The sequence below is a fragment of the Ruditapes philippinarum genome, unplaced genomic scaffold (genome assembly GCF_026571515.1).
Source record: "Ruditapes philippinarum isolate M1 unplaced genomic scaffold, ASM2657151v2 ctg1006_1_1_1_1, whole genome shotgun sequence".
Taxonomy (NCBI): Eukaryota; Metazoa; Mollusca; class Bivalvia; order Venerida; family Veneridae; genus Ruditapes; species Ruditapes philippinarum.
In genome coordinates this window covers 260,359-272,432 of record NW_026864870.1, presented here as the reverse complement: position 1 = coordinate 272,432, position 12,074 = coordinate 260,359, and the positions used below count along the sequence as shown (strand labels likewise).

The following is a 12,074-nucleotide window of genomic DNA, read 5'->3' as shown; positions in this document are numbered from 1 at the left end:
TCTCGAAAAAAATCCCCAGGCGACTAAGATTATTTAGGCACCCAGCCCACATTGTTTGAGCACTAGTTGTTGAGCTAAATATGACATCCAAATAAGTAAAACTTTTCCTCTAGGTACTGAAAATTCAAGCATCTAATTTCTCTGATTCTTTTGATTTTTTCTCATTCCTTTCTCAGATTCTTTTTCATACTTTCTCCGTTTCTTTCTCATTCTCACTCTGATTCTTTTTCATTCCTTTCTCAGATTCTTTCTCATTCTTTCTCAGATTCTTTCTCAGAATCTTTCTCATTATCACTCTCATTCTTTCTCAGATTCTTTATCATTCTTTCTCAGATTCTTTCTCATTCTCATTTTTTTCTCAGATTCTTTCTCAGATTTTTTCTCATTCTCACTCTCATTCTTTCTCAGATTCTTTCTCATTCTCACTCTCATTCTTTCCCATTCTTTCTAAGATTCTTTCTCAGATTCTTTCTCTCTCAGATTCTTTCTCATTATTCAGTGACCATTAAGTTGCTAAATTATAATTGAATTCCTATCTAAGATTCTTAATACTAAATTCCATTGATTCAAAAGTAAAGCTGAACTACCAATTTTTACATGAAATCCGGCAAGCTTCTTTAATAACATTGAAATCTGGATCAGACAGATGTTTATTGAATTTTAAGAAAGAAACCTTAAAATCTCACAAAATTAATGCTAACAACACCAGAATAAAAGCCTTTCTAAAATTAGATGAAGTTTTAGAAAATTCTTCCTTTTTCCACCAATTTATTTTCAAGTTTTTGCTGTGATTTTAATTCTGCTTTCAAATACAGTCTAACTTGCCCATGCGACCACGTGTATTAAGCGACTTTTGTCTTAAACGACCACTTTAAATTCCCCCCGATCAATTTCTCTCTACATCTTTAATGTATTAAGCGACTTTTGCTCAACGCGACCAGCGACCGCTAATTAGTCACCTAATTGAGATCAATCTTTTCATTAAACGACCACTTTTACCTGTCAAGTAATTGTGTTTTTAGAGAACGCCACCTCGTAATGTTACAAGTGTCAACAATCAAAACACAACAAGTAAACGTGTGAAAAACTCTATTTCCCAAACCGTATTAGCGTATGCAAATGAAGTTAAGTATACCCGTGACGTGTATTATCCAATAATATCGGATAAACAATGCACCGCTCCGCCCCTTCTGAGATGGTGTATACGCTTCGCTTGTTGACATTTAGACTGCATTGAATTGACCTTGAACTTGATCAGCAATAAAATTAATCATAACAATTAGATGTAGTTTGTTTATTTCAAATGAAAAAATGCACAACAGAAAACATCTTCACTAATACGGTTTTCGTATTGGAGACAAGGAAAAACAACGGAGAAGTTAAAAAACTCTGGAAAAAATGTCAAACATGTACGTTATTTGTCAATAAATATCAGAAAGTTATTTTTTACAATTGCATCCATTTAGATTATCGTAGCGTAATAATTATTCAACATTTATGTAAAAATGAAGTTGAAAAACATTCCCACTTCATAAGAAAGATGTCATTTATAAATTTTGACTTTTATATCATGCTGACTGTCTTAAGAGACCGTTTCATTAAGCGACCGTTTTGGGTGTTTCCCTTGCGTGGTCGCTTAATACACGTTTGACTGTACTTGGAAAATAGAAAATTTGTCACTAAACCAGAATAATCTCTTCAAGAAAATTGGCACATTTTTTTTTACCTTTCATGAATGGCTTAGGACATCAAGGTTTTTTACTCCAATTTTCATTTAAGATGAAAATCATTAATATTAAGTCACTCATTGGCACAAAGAATAATATTTCTTGTAGTGCTTAACCTTTTTTCTGAGTAAAATTTTAGTAGGAATTACATGGCATTACTTTGAGAATGTTTTAAATGAATTGTCATATAAAGGCAAATTGTGTAAACAATGAGGGGAAATGTGTGAAACTTACAAATTTTCTCATTAACACTGAATGCCAAAAATTTGAAAAAAAATGTCATTTCCTCATACCCCACCTCTAGCAAACAACACAACGCTCCCTTATTTAGCTGTAGCAGACATTTGTGATTTGCCTTTCTTTTTCTGTTATAAAAATGTTTAAATGTTTTAAAGTATTCTTTAACAATTTACTTTCATGTATATTATATGCAGTTACAGACTATGTGCAATTTTTTTTCAGTTTTGCCACTTTTTGTGATGCCTGCTATCATAGTAACGGCAACATATGGATAATTTCTCTGTCGTCTGTCAGAACTAATGTATGGACTAATCGTCAAAACTACTGGTGCAGTTTCATCAAAATTTTACATGAACTCAGTACTAAGTCGATGTCCAAGAATGATCGCTGATCTCTCTTGTATAGCTTTAATAAGTTAATTTAAATGTCAGCTGTATGTTTGGGACGGAGTTATATGGGAATATTAGGTGCCTGATAGATACTGAATCATTATGTGACAATTTAGATGACATTTGATAAAAAGTTTATCGTCTGTTAATAAAATGCTTTACCTGTGCCTTCCTCAGGTATACAAAAGGCTCCTTGATATGTTCTGCTGGTGTTGAAAGTGGGTGGGAAGATAGTGGGTGTGTCTGTAAGTACTGGTATATCCTGTTACGTAACTTCCTCTCCCAGCCTACAGTATAATCTAATCATTGTGAATATATGCATAATATCTTATCATGACATACTTAATACATTTGAATATCATATTAGCATGGGATTCTGTATTATTGGCATACTAATAACGTTTTCTGTATGTTTGCATTAAATTTAATTGATGTTTTGAATAATGAATGTTTAATCTGAAACAGAACAAATTCAACTAATCATTACATTTTGTATCAAATGAGGTCAAAGATTTTAACTTCACCACATATATGGTATAAAAAGTTGACAGAAAGTTTAAATTAAGGCTTTTTTATATTAGACAAAAAAAGAAGGGCAAACTTTCAATGACTACTAGTAAATAATTTTTGAGATTACCATCTGCAAATGGCCCTAGATGAAATAAGAAACTTAAATCCCTAACCTTGTGAGCCAAATAGATTATAAATTAGATGATAGGTTTCTTTTAATGTAAAGAAAGTACATGACTCATAATTAAACCAAAATCGTATGGCTAAAACATATGATATATGCTTACTGATTTTGGCTATATACATGATGTAAATTCAAAAAGTTGATATATTTTTCACCTCTTTCTAAAAAAATCCAACCTTTTACTTAAAAAAGAAAAAAGCATAGAAATGACATCACTTTATTAACATCACATAATATCTCACCTGATGCTGCTAGGCCCGACTGAACACCTTTCTTCAATTCTGATACTCGAACAGACGTTTTAGAGATTTCACTCTGAATAAAATTAAACAAAATTGATTGTACAAATGAATAGGATTTGAATCTTTATTCTCAAAGGATACCAAAATCAATGTCAAAGACCTGTCATACTGTACTTGTCTAAGTCTAGGTCTTAAGACATCAATAGAGAAAGTGTATAGAATAAAAACACTGATAATTAAAGCTATTATCTGGGTACAAATATCTCTCATGTCACATCATGTAGTGAATTACAGTCAACCCGGTCCTAAGTTAACCCGGCCCCAAGTCAACCCGGCCTCAAAATTGGTCAACCCGGCCCCAAAATTGGTCAATCCGACCCCACAGAATTTTTATTTGGTCAATGCGGCCCCAAAATTGGTCATTCCGGCCCCAAAATCGGTCATTCCGGCCCCAAAATATATATTTCCAAAGAAAACTATTCAGGTCATTTTGTTGTATGCTGGAATGAAAATGATTTATTATTAATTGAATATTATTAACTATTATAACATCAACAATTATATGTACATCAACATTATTTCAGATGTGATAATCAAACAGTTTAAAGCAATCAATTAACAAAAAAGGTATACAGCTGTGAAAAACAAATCCTTTAAATAAGTTGCTAGTATCTTTCATGTCTTTATTCGATCACTATTACATATATATATCAGTGATTCGATGTAAATTAAAGATGGTTTCGTGAGTGTTAATGCGATAATTTGGAAGAAATGCACAGAATTTAGAGTTAAAAGGTTTGTATAAATTAAGTTTCAAACAATCTTTTTTTCAGTTCATTTGAATGTATTTATTGAATACGTTCATCAGTATAATTAATATTTGTTTAGTTTTTTATTAACTTATTTTCAAAGAATATTTACTGTGTAAAAAAAGTATTGGAATATTACTAAGTGTTTGAAAAAATGATAGTGTTTTGTGTTTAATCACTTTATGTCATTTTAACTGATAACTGTATTGATTGTGGATATATTGTGCGTGACAGACAGGAGGCAGTGACCTGCGGTACCTGTGATAGATGGCAGCATCATTATAATTAATCTTACTTAAAACTGTTAATGGAAACACTTTAGTAAGCTTTTGGTCATTTCTTTTATTTTTTATTTTTTACCATACAATAACATGGTAATGATTTGAACACATTCAGGTTTCTTTTCCATGATATGTCAATAAAAAAGTTTAGTTATTTCTTAATACTTCTATCGTAGAGAGGTTAAGGTTGAAGACAGACGTCACCTTATTTTCGCGACGGTAAAAATAGTAAACTATGCATGTGTTGCTTGTTTGTTAATATTGCTAGTTTTTATATAAAATAAATAATAAAAGATATCATCGTTTTAACTTTTGATATTGTTTTTGTTGTTAATTTTTTTTTATTTCTTGATAAGTGTTTATTTTTTAAAGCAAAATAAATAATAAAAAAATGGGGCCGGGTTGACCAGAAATAACATTGGTTTGGGGGCCAGGTTGACCAATTTGGGGCCGGGCTGACTTGGGGCCGAGTTGACTTTGGGCCGGGTTGACTTGTACCGCATGTAGTTATACTTGGTTTTTATCACATATCACTTATCACTTTTGTTTAACTGTTTAATTTACCAATCTTGGTAATGGAGGGAATTTAAAACTAAAGACAGAAAATTTGCTTTTTATTTTCTATTTGGCATTGTGCCATTCCAGTATCGGTTATATTGAGTGGGAAAACTCTGAATAAACTTAATTTCAAAATAATTACAAAAAAGAAAATATTTTGTTAATTGATCTGATGAAAAATTACATGGAAATCAAGCTCTAATCAAGCCTGCATTTCAAGGTTTCCTGTTTGAAAGTCATGTCGCATATTGTAAAGTATTATGCTAAAAAAACTCTTGACTCATATTTACAAACAGCAAAACAATCTCATTGAGTTAAGCATTTAAAAAAGAAAGATTAGTTTGTCTTTTTCATCATTTTAGGATATTGATCATGCCTTCAAAGCTCTGTAGTTATAACTGTGAGATTGTTTTTTTATTCCCTGGTTAATTTATTACATCTAGGAAGTGGGTGACATTAACTGATAAAGCTCAGGTTCATAGGTCCCTGAAGTGGGGTTTGATATATGTTTCTTTCTCTTTGATTTGTATATCTTATTTTGAAATAATGTACATGTGCAACAAATATCAAGGATATGTGCAGTGATATTTGTGCATTTGTGAAATAAATTAAATTTGTAAAAGTTCAAAAACTTTCCATTACTTCTTAAAACAACCGTTCAAAGAATCAACCATGTCTTTTCAGCTGGAGTATGAGAGTAAAGCATAAATTCAAAATTAGAGCACAAACAAGGAAGTGGCTAGCTGTACGTAATATCGCTTATCATGCAGTTTGTAAAGTCTGTCGGTCTTGCAGAACTTTGAAATAATAAGACTAGTCATTCGCGAGTTGTATGGCTAGCCTTAACAGTGCATTTTGGCCAGTCGTACGTGACTCACATACAGTAAGGCTAGAACTTTTGCCTACCAATAAAGGCCCGTATGGCTAGCCACTGCCAACTAACAAATTATTGAAACAGAACAGATCAAAGAACATGATCAGTTTTTTGTCAAATGATAATCGGAAAGATCCCTCAGATCGTATTACCTGAGCTGCATTTTGTAGATCTGTGTATATTTTAGATGACTTCAGTGTTTGTAGTAGATTCTGCAAATAAGTAGGGGAAAAATGCGAGTCCATCATTCTTTCTGTTTTTTCAGTCTTAAATTTTCAAGTTTTTGCAGTCTTAGCAACAGTTAAGATCATCACGCGATCAACATCTTTACAGCTAGGTTTAATTATTAAACAGTTCAATTAAAGTTCAATTAGCATATTAGATTATTCATTTAATTCAATTATGCAACAGAAAAAGCAAAAATGTTAAAAATTATTGAATAAAAACAGTTCACATTTCATTTGTTTACATCTCAACAGCCGGTGCGCATGTAAACATATAATCGTAAAGATATCAATATTCCCCATATTCTCGCACCGCTAAATTTGAAGGCGTGATCGGAGTGGCCCGTTTTCTTCGCAGCTTGGATTGTGAATAAAAATAAACGCACGAGAATTTTATTATTATTTTGTATAACATGAAATAAAGCATTGATATTTAAACGGTTTATGTCAAAAAAGGTTATATTAAAGTCAATAAAGAAAATAGCGTTGTTTCTTGACTTTATTTAAATTGATACTTGTTTTCTTTGCTGCAATTTTCTTAGTTTGTTTATAGCTTTATTTACAGTAATTAAAACTGTGAGTTTTCCTGGTTTAAAATGGTTTACTTACGATTCTGATTGTAAATATTTATTCTTTAATAATAAGTGTATTTGTATTTTTATGTAAAATGTCATGTGGGTCATACAAATTAAGGGTCTATTAAAAGCACCTTTTATTTCCTCACAAGACACCCTGGGCTACTGAAACTTTCATACCTGCCTCCTTTTTAGGATTAATATATCCGTTACATAGATCTATATGTATATAGGAACGAAGGGCTGTTTGCATATTTATTACTCCAGCCGATTTTAGTTTTGAAATGCACGCGAAGTCGCCATTTAATTTTAATTAAAATGCAGATTTCATGTTCTCTCGGGAAGACCCGCATACCAACTCCCCTTTGCCCCTTTTAGGATGCAAACCTAGGTTTTCAAACTTAAACACACACGTAATAGAAATTTTCTGGCTGACGTTTGTGAGAATTTGAAAATTAATAATCTAAACAGTTCATTTTAAAAAAAGCGAGGGGTCACGTCAAAGAATAAGATTTTTGTCCTTCAGAAAATTGGCGCTCAAATTCAGTTGCTTTTTTTATATTAAACATGCCGTCAAATTAATTGCAATATGAATGACTGGTGGATTTTATATTACATATCACGGGCCTGCTTGTCTGAGCAATGAAAAAGCATACTCTTTTAAGGTCTTATTAAATGAGCCGCTACAGACGACATGTCTATTCGATGGGTTACACAGCTAACTTGCAATGATTTTAAAATTGAGAAAATAATATTGTATAAAGACTTAAGAACATGCAAGACAGAATTTTTGATTCTAGCCGATCTCTGAAAAATATATACAAATAAAATGGACTTTTCTGATGCATTTTCATTTGCACTATTTGAATTGATGTTTCTATAAATTTCCAGAAATTTTCAGCCTTTAGCAAATGCATACAAGAGCTTTAAATACCACTCTTTTTTTGAATATCATGTGATAGGTTCTGATGCATTATTGGATTAACACAATTTATAATACACGTTTAAAGAACTACATTTACCCAGAAAACTTCAGACGTGCAACGGTATAAGATACTAACATTTTAAAGGAACTTTCCCTTCTTTCGGGATACATTGCTTTTTTCATAAAAAAATGTACAAGAAAGGGCGTTTGTCGGGTAGGTGCGGGGGCTTCAGTCCCTTTAGCCGGCCGATCCGTGCCTGCCTAGGCACATACTAGTTTGTATGCGATAAGTAATCATTTTGATAACATAGGTGATAGAGTATACATGCATGTATATGATTTAAACTCGTGTATTATTTAAACAAAGATGCCAATAGAACTCGAATGCCTCGTTTTTATATACTCTTATATAACGTCGCCTTATTCCCACACTGATGTAACTTGCATTTTTGTTTGCTCTAATAAAACCTGATCTATTTTATACAAACTTGATTAATGCTTCAGAAGGATCACTTTCTCCAGATTTTTCTACTTCACAACAGCAGGTGTGAATTGCTGTGTGGCAGTGGTAAAAAAAGTTACCCCGTACTTTAATTCAGTGTTGTTATATTTTTCTGGTCTTCGGGATCATTGATTCCATCACTTTTAAGTGTTAAAAATTAAATGCCGCCCCAGCCGGTGCTAGGGGGCATGAGAGATATTGCAATTTCTCATTATCCCTCATACACAGACTCAGTTAAAATCGAATCTGCAGTTTTCATGTATTTTTTTATGTGATTGATGCTTCCGAGTGATCACACTTTCTTCAGATGTTTTTGCTTAATATAATAATAATATATTCTTTAAACGACGAAACGGCTTTCGGCAATGTCTGCGTTCGATTTTTATTGAAATATCCTGCGTGAGAACGAGGGCACTATCTTATTATATCTCTTGTAAATGTTTTTTATTATTTTTTTTGCAACGTCGGGGATACGTTAATGAGATCATCCGTGATTGATGTTCACTACGAGCAGCTGATGTCTGATTTACATATAACTCTTCAATCTTCATAATTACATTGTTGTCCTCACTGGGTTATGTAAACATTTTTGGAATAATAATGGCACCGTGCGAAAAATCGGACAAACTCTCAAGTGCCATTGACGAACTTTGTAATCAAAGATCGTTACAAAAGGTCTAGATTGTAGAATCAATTACCGGTCTACTTATTTCAACGGCAAACACATCTTGATTAATGTGCTATTCCAAATGACGGACCGACTGACAAAATATGTTGTTTTAACTTTTAGCCATGTAGAAAAACATAGCTATGCACCACTTTGGTATATTGTACTTCTTGAGAGTTTAACCAAGTAAAAGATGCACTAAATATCGCTTTAGGTCCCCATACGTCATTGACTTATATATGTTTTTCAGCCGAGTACGGGTCAAAATCACTTGAATTTACTTAATAATATTACTAAATACATTAGATGGGACCATTCACAACCATCAGTAGCATCTGATACACGCGAAATTCGAGTTTGAAACCTTGACATGACGGGACCGGAATTTTCTTTTCAAAATGTGTGTACCACTGAATGTAGGTCTGGACCAAAATATCTTGTTCGAAAAATGTCAGATCAGTCACTTATCAAGTTTTTATCTTTTTATAATCACCTTTTTTATTGTGCAAAATGTCACAAAAATAAAATGCATCACAACGCTTTTGTGTGAAAAGTGTTGTGATGCATTTTATTATATTTTATTAAATATATTCTTTTACAATTTTTGCAATTTTTTTTTGTGTTTGTTTTTTGTTTGTTTTGTTTTGTGTGGGTTTTTTATTTTCCTTTTTTGATGTTTCACGTGATCTTTGTTAGAATGCCATCCATGTTTATGCTTTTTGACTTCAGTGGCGTTCCATTAAGGCAATTCATCAATTCATAATTATGTAAATTTACCCACTCCCTCTAAAATGCTTCAAGTCATGTGAAACTTGTTATTTTTTTTTTACTTCATTATAATCAATTTTATAATAATGAAATATTCTAATTATTCTGATGGTCATGCTTTGACTCAATTTTTATATATTTAGAGTATAAAATAAAATAAGAGATACCTCTCTAATACTGATACTTCAACATTTATTATAAGATTGCTATCTCATGAAAACCACCATGTTGGGGAAAATCTTCACTTAATCATGGCTATTGTCACATATTCAAATAATTATGTTTTATTTCACTAAAATGACGAACGACATGTTTGCTTGCAGTGCTATTAGGACATTTTTTGTAAAAAAGGATACATAATTTGCTTTGTGCATATCGTATATCTGAATTACTTGCTTACAAGCTGCAAGACCTTTGTTATTGTCGTTTTTTTTTCTTGTTGTTAGAAAACTATATTCTTCAATATAAAATGGGAATTTTATTAAACTGTTTGTTGAAAGGAGGCCCTTTTAAAGCGTCGTGCGAACTTTTGGCGCTCATCATTCATTGGTTATACATGTACATGTGTATATGGATAGTCATGTGAACATTAGTTTTATGCGAATCAATTAGTTTTTGATTTTTTTTGTTTACAATAAGGCAATGGAAAAGACATTTATGATTTGGCAACCTTAAAATAAAATGAACGATAGGTGAAAAAGGGTCTTTCGAATAGAATCCATTACTGCTACAAATGAATTTGCAATTAAGTTCAGTAGACAAATTATCTTCTAAAAAATGATAAAACTTAATTGTTGCTGTTGTTGTTGTTGTTATTTATTTAAGCTATATTATACATGAATATCTCGCGAATAATGTCTGGTCCTATGGAAATAAATAAATAAATAAATAAATAAATAAAAAAAATAAATGAAATAAATAAATAAATAAATTTTATTAGTGTTATAACGATATAGAAATATCTTAAAAATTAGACGGCGAACATAATATAGTTTTGGCATCATTTGACTTAGGAAGGGTTACTGTTTAGCATGGAAGACAGTTAATAATTGATCAAGGATTTAAGCATCAACAGTGACTTTTTTTATATATGTAGAACATTTACTATGAAAACTGATAAGGCTTTAAAAATAAATAGCATATTATCTCATATGATTATATAGTTCTTTAAATTTCTGTTAATTTCTTTAATACGAATTAACTAGTTATTGTTTAAATTTATTTTTGTTCGATGGCCATATGAACATAGTTTTAGGTTCCGTGTATGTTGATAAAAAGTAATTGGCAATCTATTTGCATCACTTACCATTCAATGATGACGAATCGCGTGTCCTACTTTTTACATATCCTGTTTACCATGAATTGTGCGTTTACCAAGTATTCTTTTTAGCCCCAAAGTGTAGTTAAAATGTTGTTATTAACGTGAACGTAACGGTACGCTTATTTTATGTCGGTATTTGATAGATATGTTTTTTTCCCGCTTTAAACAAAGGCCGAGTGTGCGTAATTGTTATTTTCACGTTAATGGTAAATCGCTTTTAACTTAATTCTTAGTTGATGCAAAGATAAACTCGTAACGGATAGATTATTACACAATAATAATTACACTTACCTTTCTGTCAAACAAAAAGAGCTATACGTAGGGTAAAACTGGAAATAGAAAAAAGAATTTAATCTGCCAGTTAAACATAATTTATATTCAATAATTTAGATAAGGAACATATAAAGCAACGTTAAACTTAATAATTATACTTTTAACTATATCGACGAGATGATAACTTAAAAACTATCTTTTAAATCGTGAAACAAATTTTAAAAAAGCAAATTAATTAATTAAATCTATTTCTATACAATCACGATCGGCAGTGAATATAAAATCTATTAAAAAAGAAAAAAAACACGAACTACTTTCTCATGTTTTACTGTGTTACTTTGTTTATGTTATTCTCCTTTCTTAGGAACATGTCTTACATGTGTAACTTAAAACGTCTGTAAGTTAAAAGAGTTAAAAAGTCAATGCTTATACATGATAAAATTATCAAATTGAATACTTAAATTAAAAGTTTCGGGCACAATGTGAAAATGTAGAGAAAAGAACACGACAAGAAATAAACCATAAGAAACAAATTAGTTGTTCGCGTAGACTTGTAAAATTTTCATTTCGTTTGACAGCAAGTTAACGTTTCTCAATTTAAAGCTACACGCCTATAGATGAGCCAAAATATGAAAAAGAAAATCAGCCTTGAAAAGGTGTAAATTAAAAAATTACAAAAAAAAAACAAAAAAAAAACAAAAAAAAAAGATTTCAGATTCAAGTAATTGTTTACACAATATATATATCATAGTGAAGTAATAATTAAGAAATAATGTTCGATTAATCACTAGTTTTGGAGTATATACGTATATTTTTATATTTCTACTGCGTAACTTACGCAGTAAGGTTTTTTTTAAACATTTTGACATCTTTTTGGTAATGAACGTGGATTGAAAGAGCCGTTTGAAATCTGAAAATTACTTTTCTTTGTTCTTCATAATATTTCACTTGCTGAAATAAATTTTCAAGAGCTTTATGAAAATGAGTATGAATCTGGAGGTATGC

General features: G+C 31.2%; 1 protein-coding gene across 1 annotated transcript in view; it reads right to left on the bottom strand.

Annotated features, from left to right (window-relative positions):
• LOC132727109 (TBC1 domain family member 19-like) overlaps positions 1 to 6,295 on the bottom strand; it is a gene marked incomplete at its 3' end in the record, with an annotated part of 39,352 nt that extends 33,057 nt beyond the window's left edge. Inside the window, 3 exon segments of the mRNA XM_060712515.1 lie at positions 2,519 to 2,643; positions 3,293 to 3,365; positions 5,967 to 6,295. Of these exon segments, the coding sequence (XP_060568498.1) occupies positions 2,519 to 2,643; positions 3,293 to 3,365; positions 5,967 to 6,062 (294 nt within the window).
• Between the last annotated feature and the right edge of the window lie 5,779 nt (positions 6,296 to 12,074).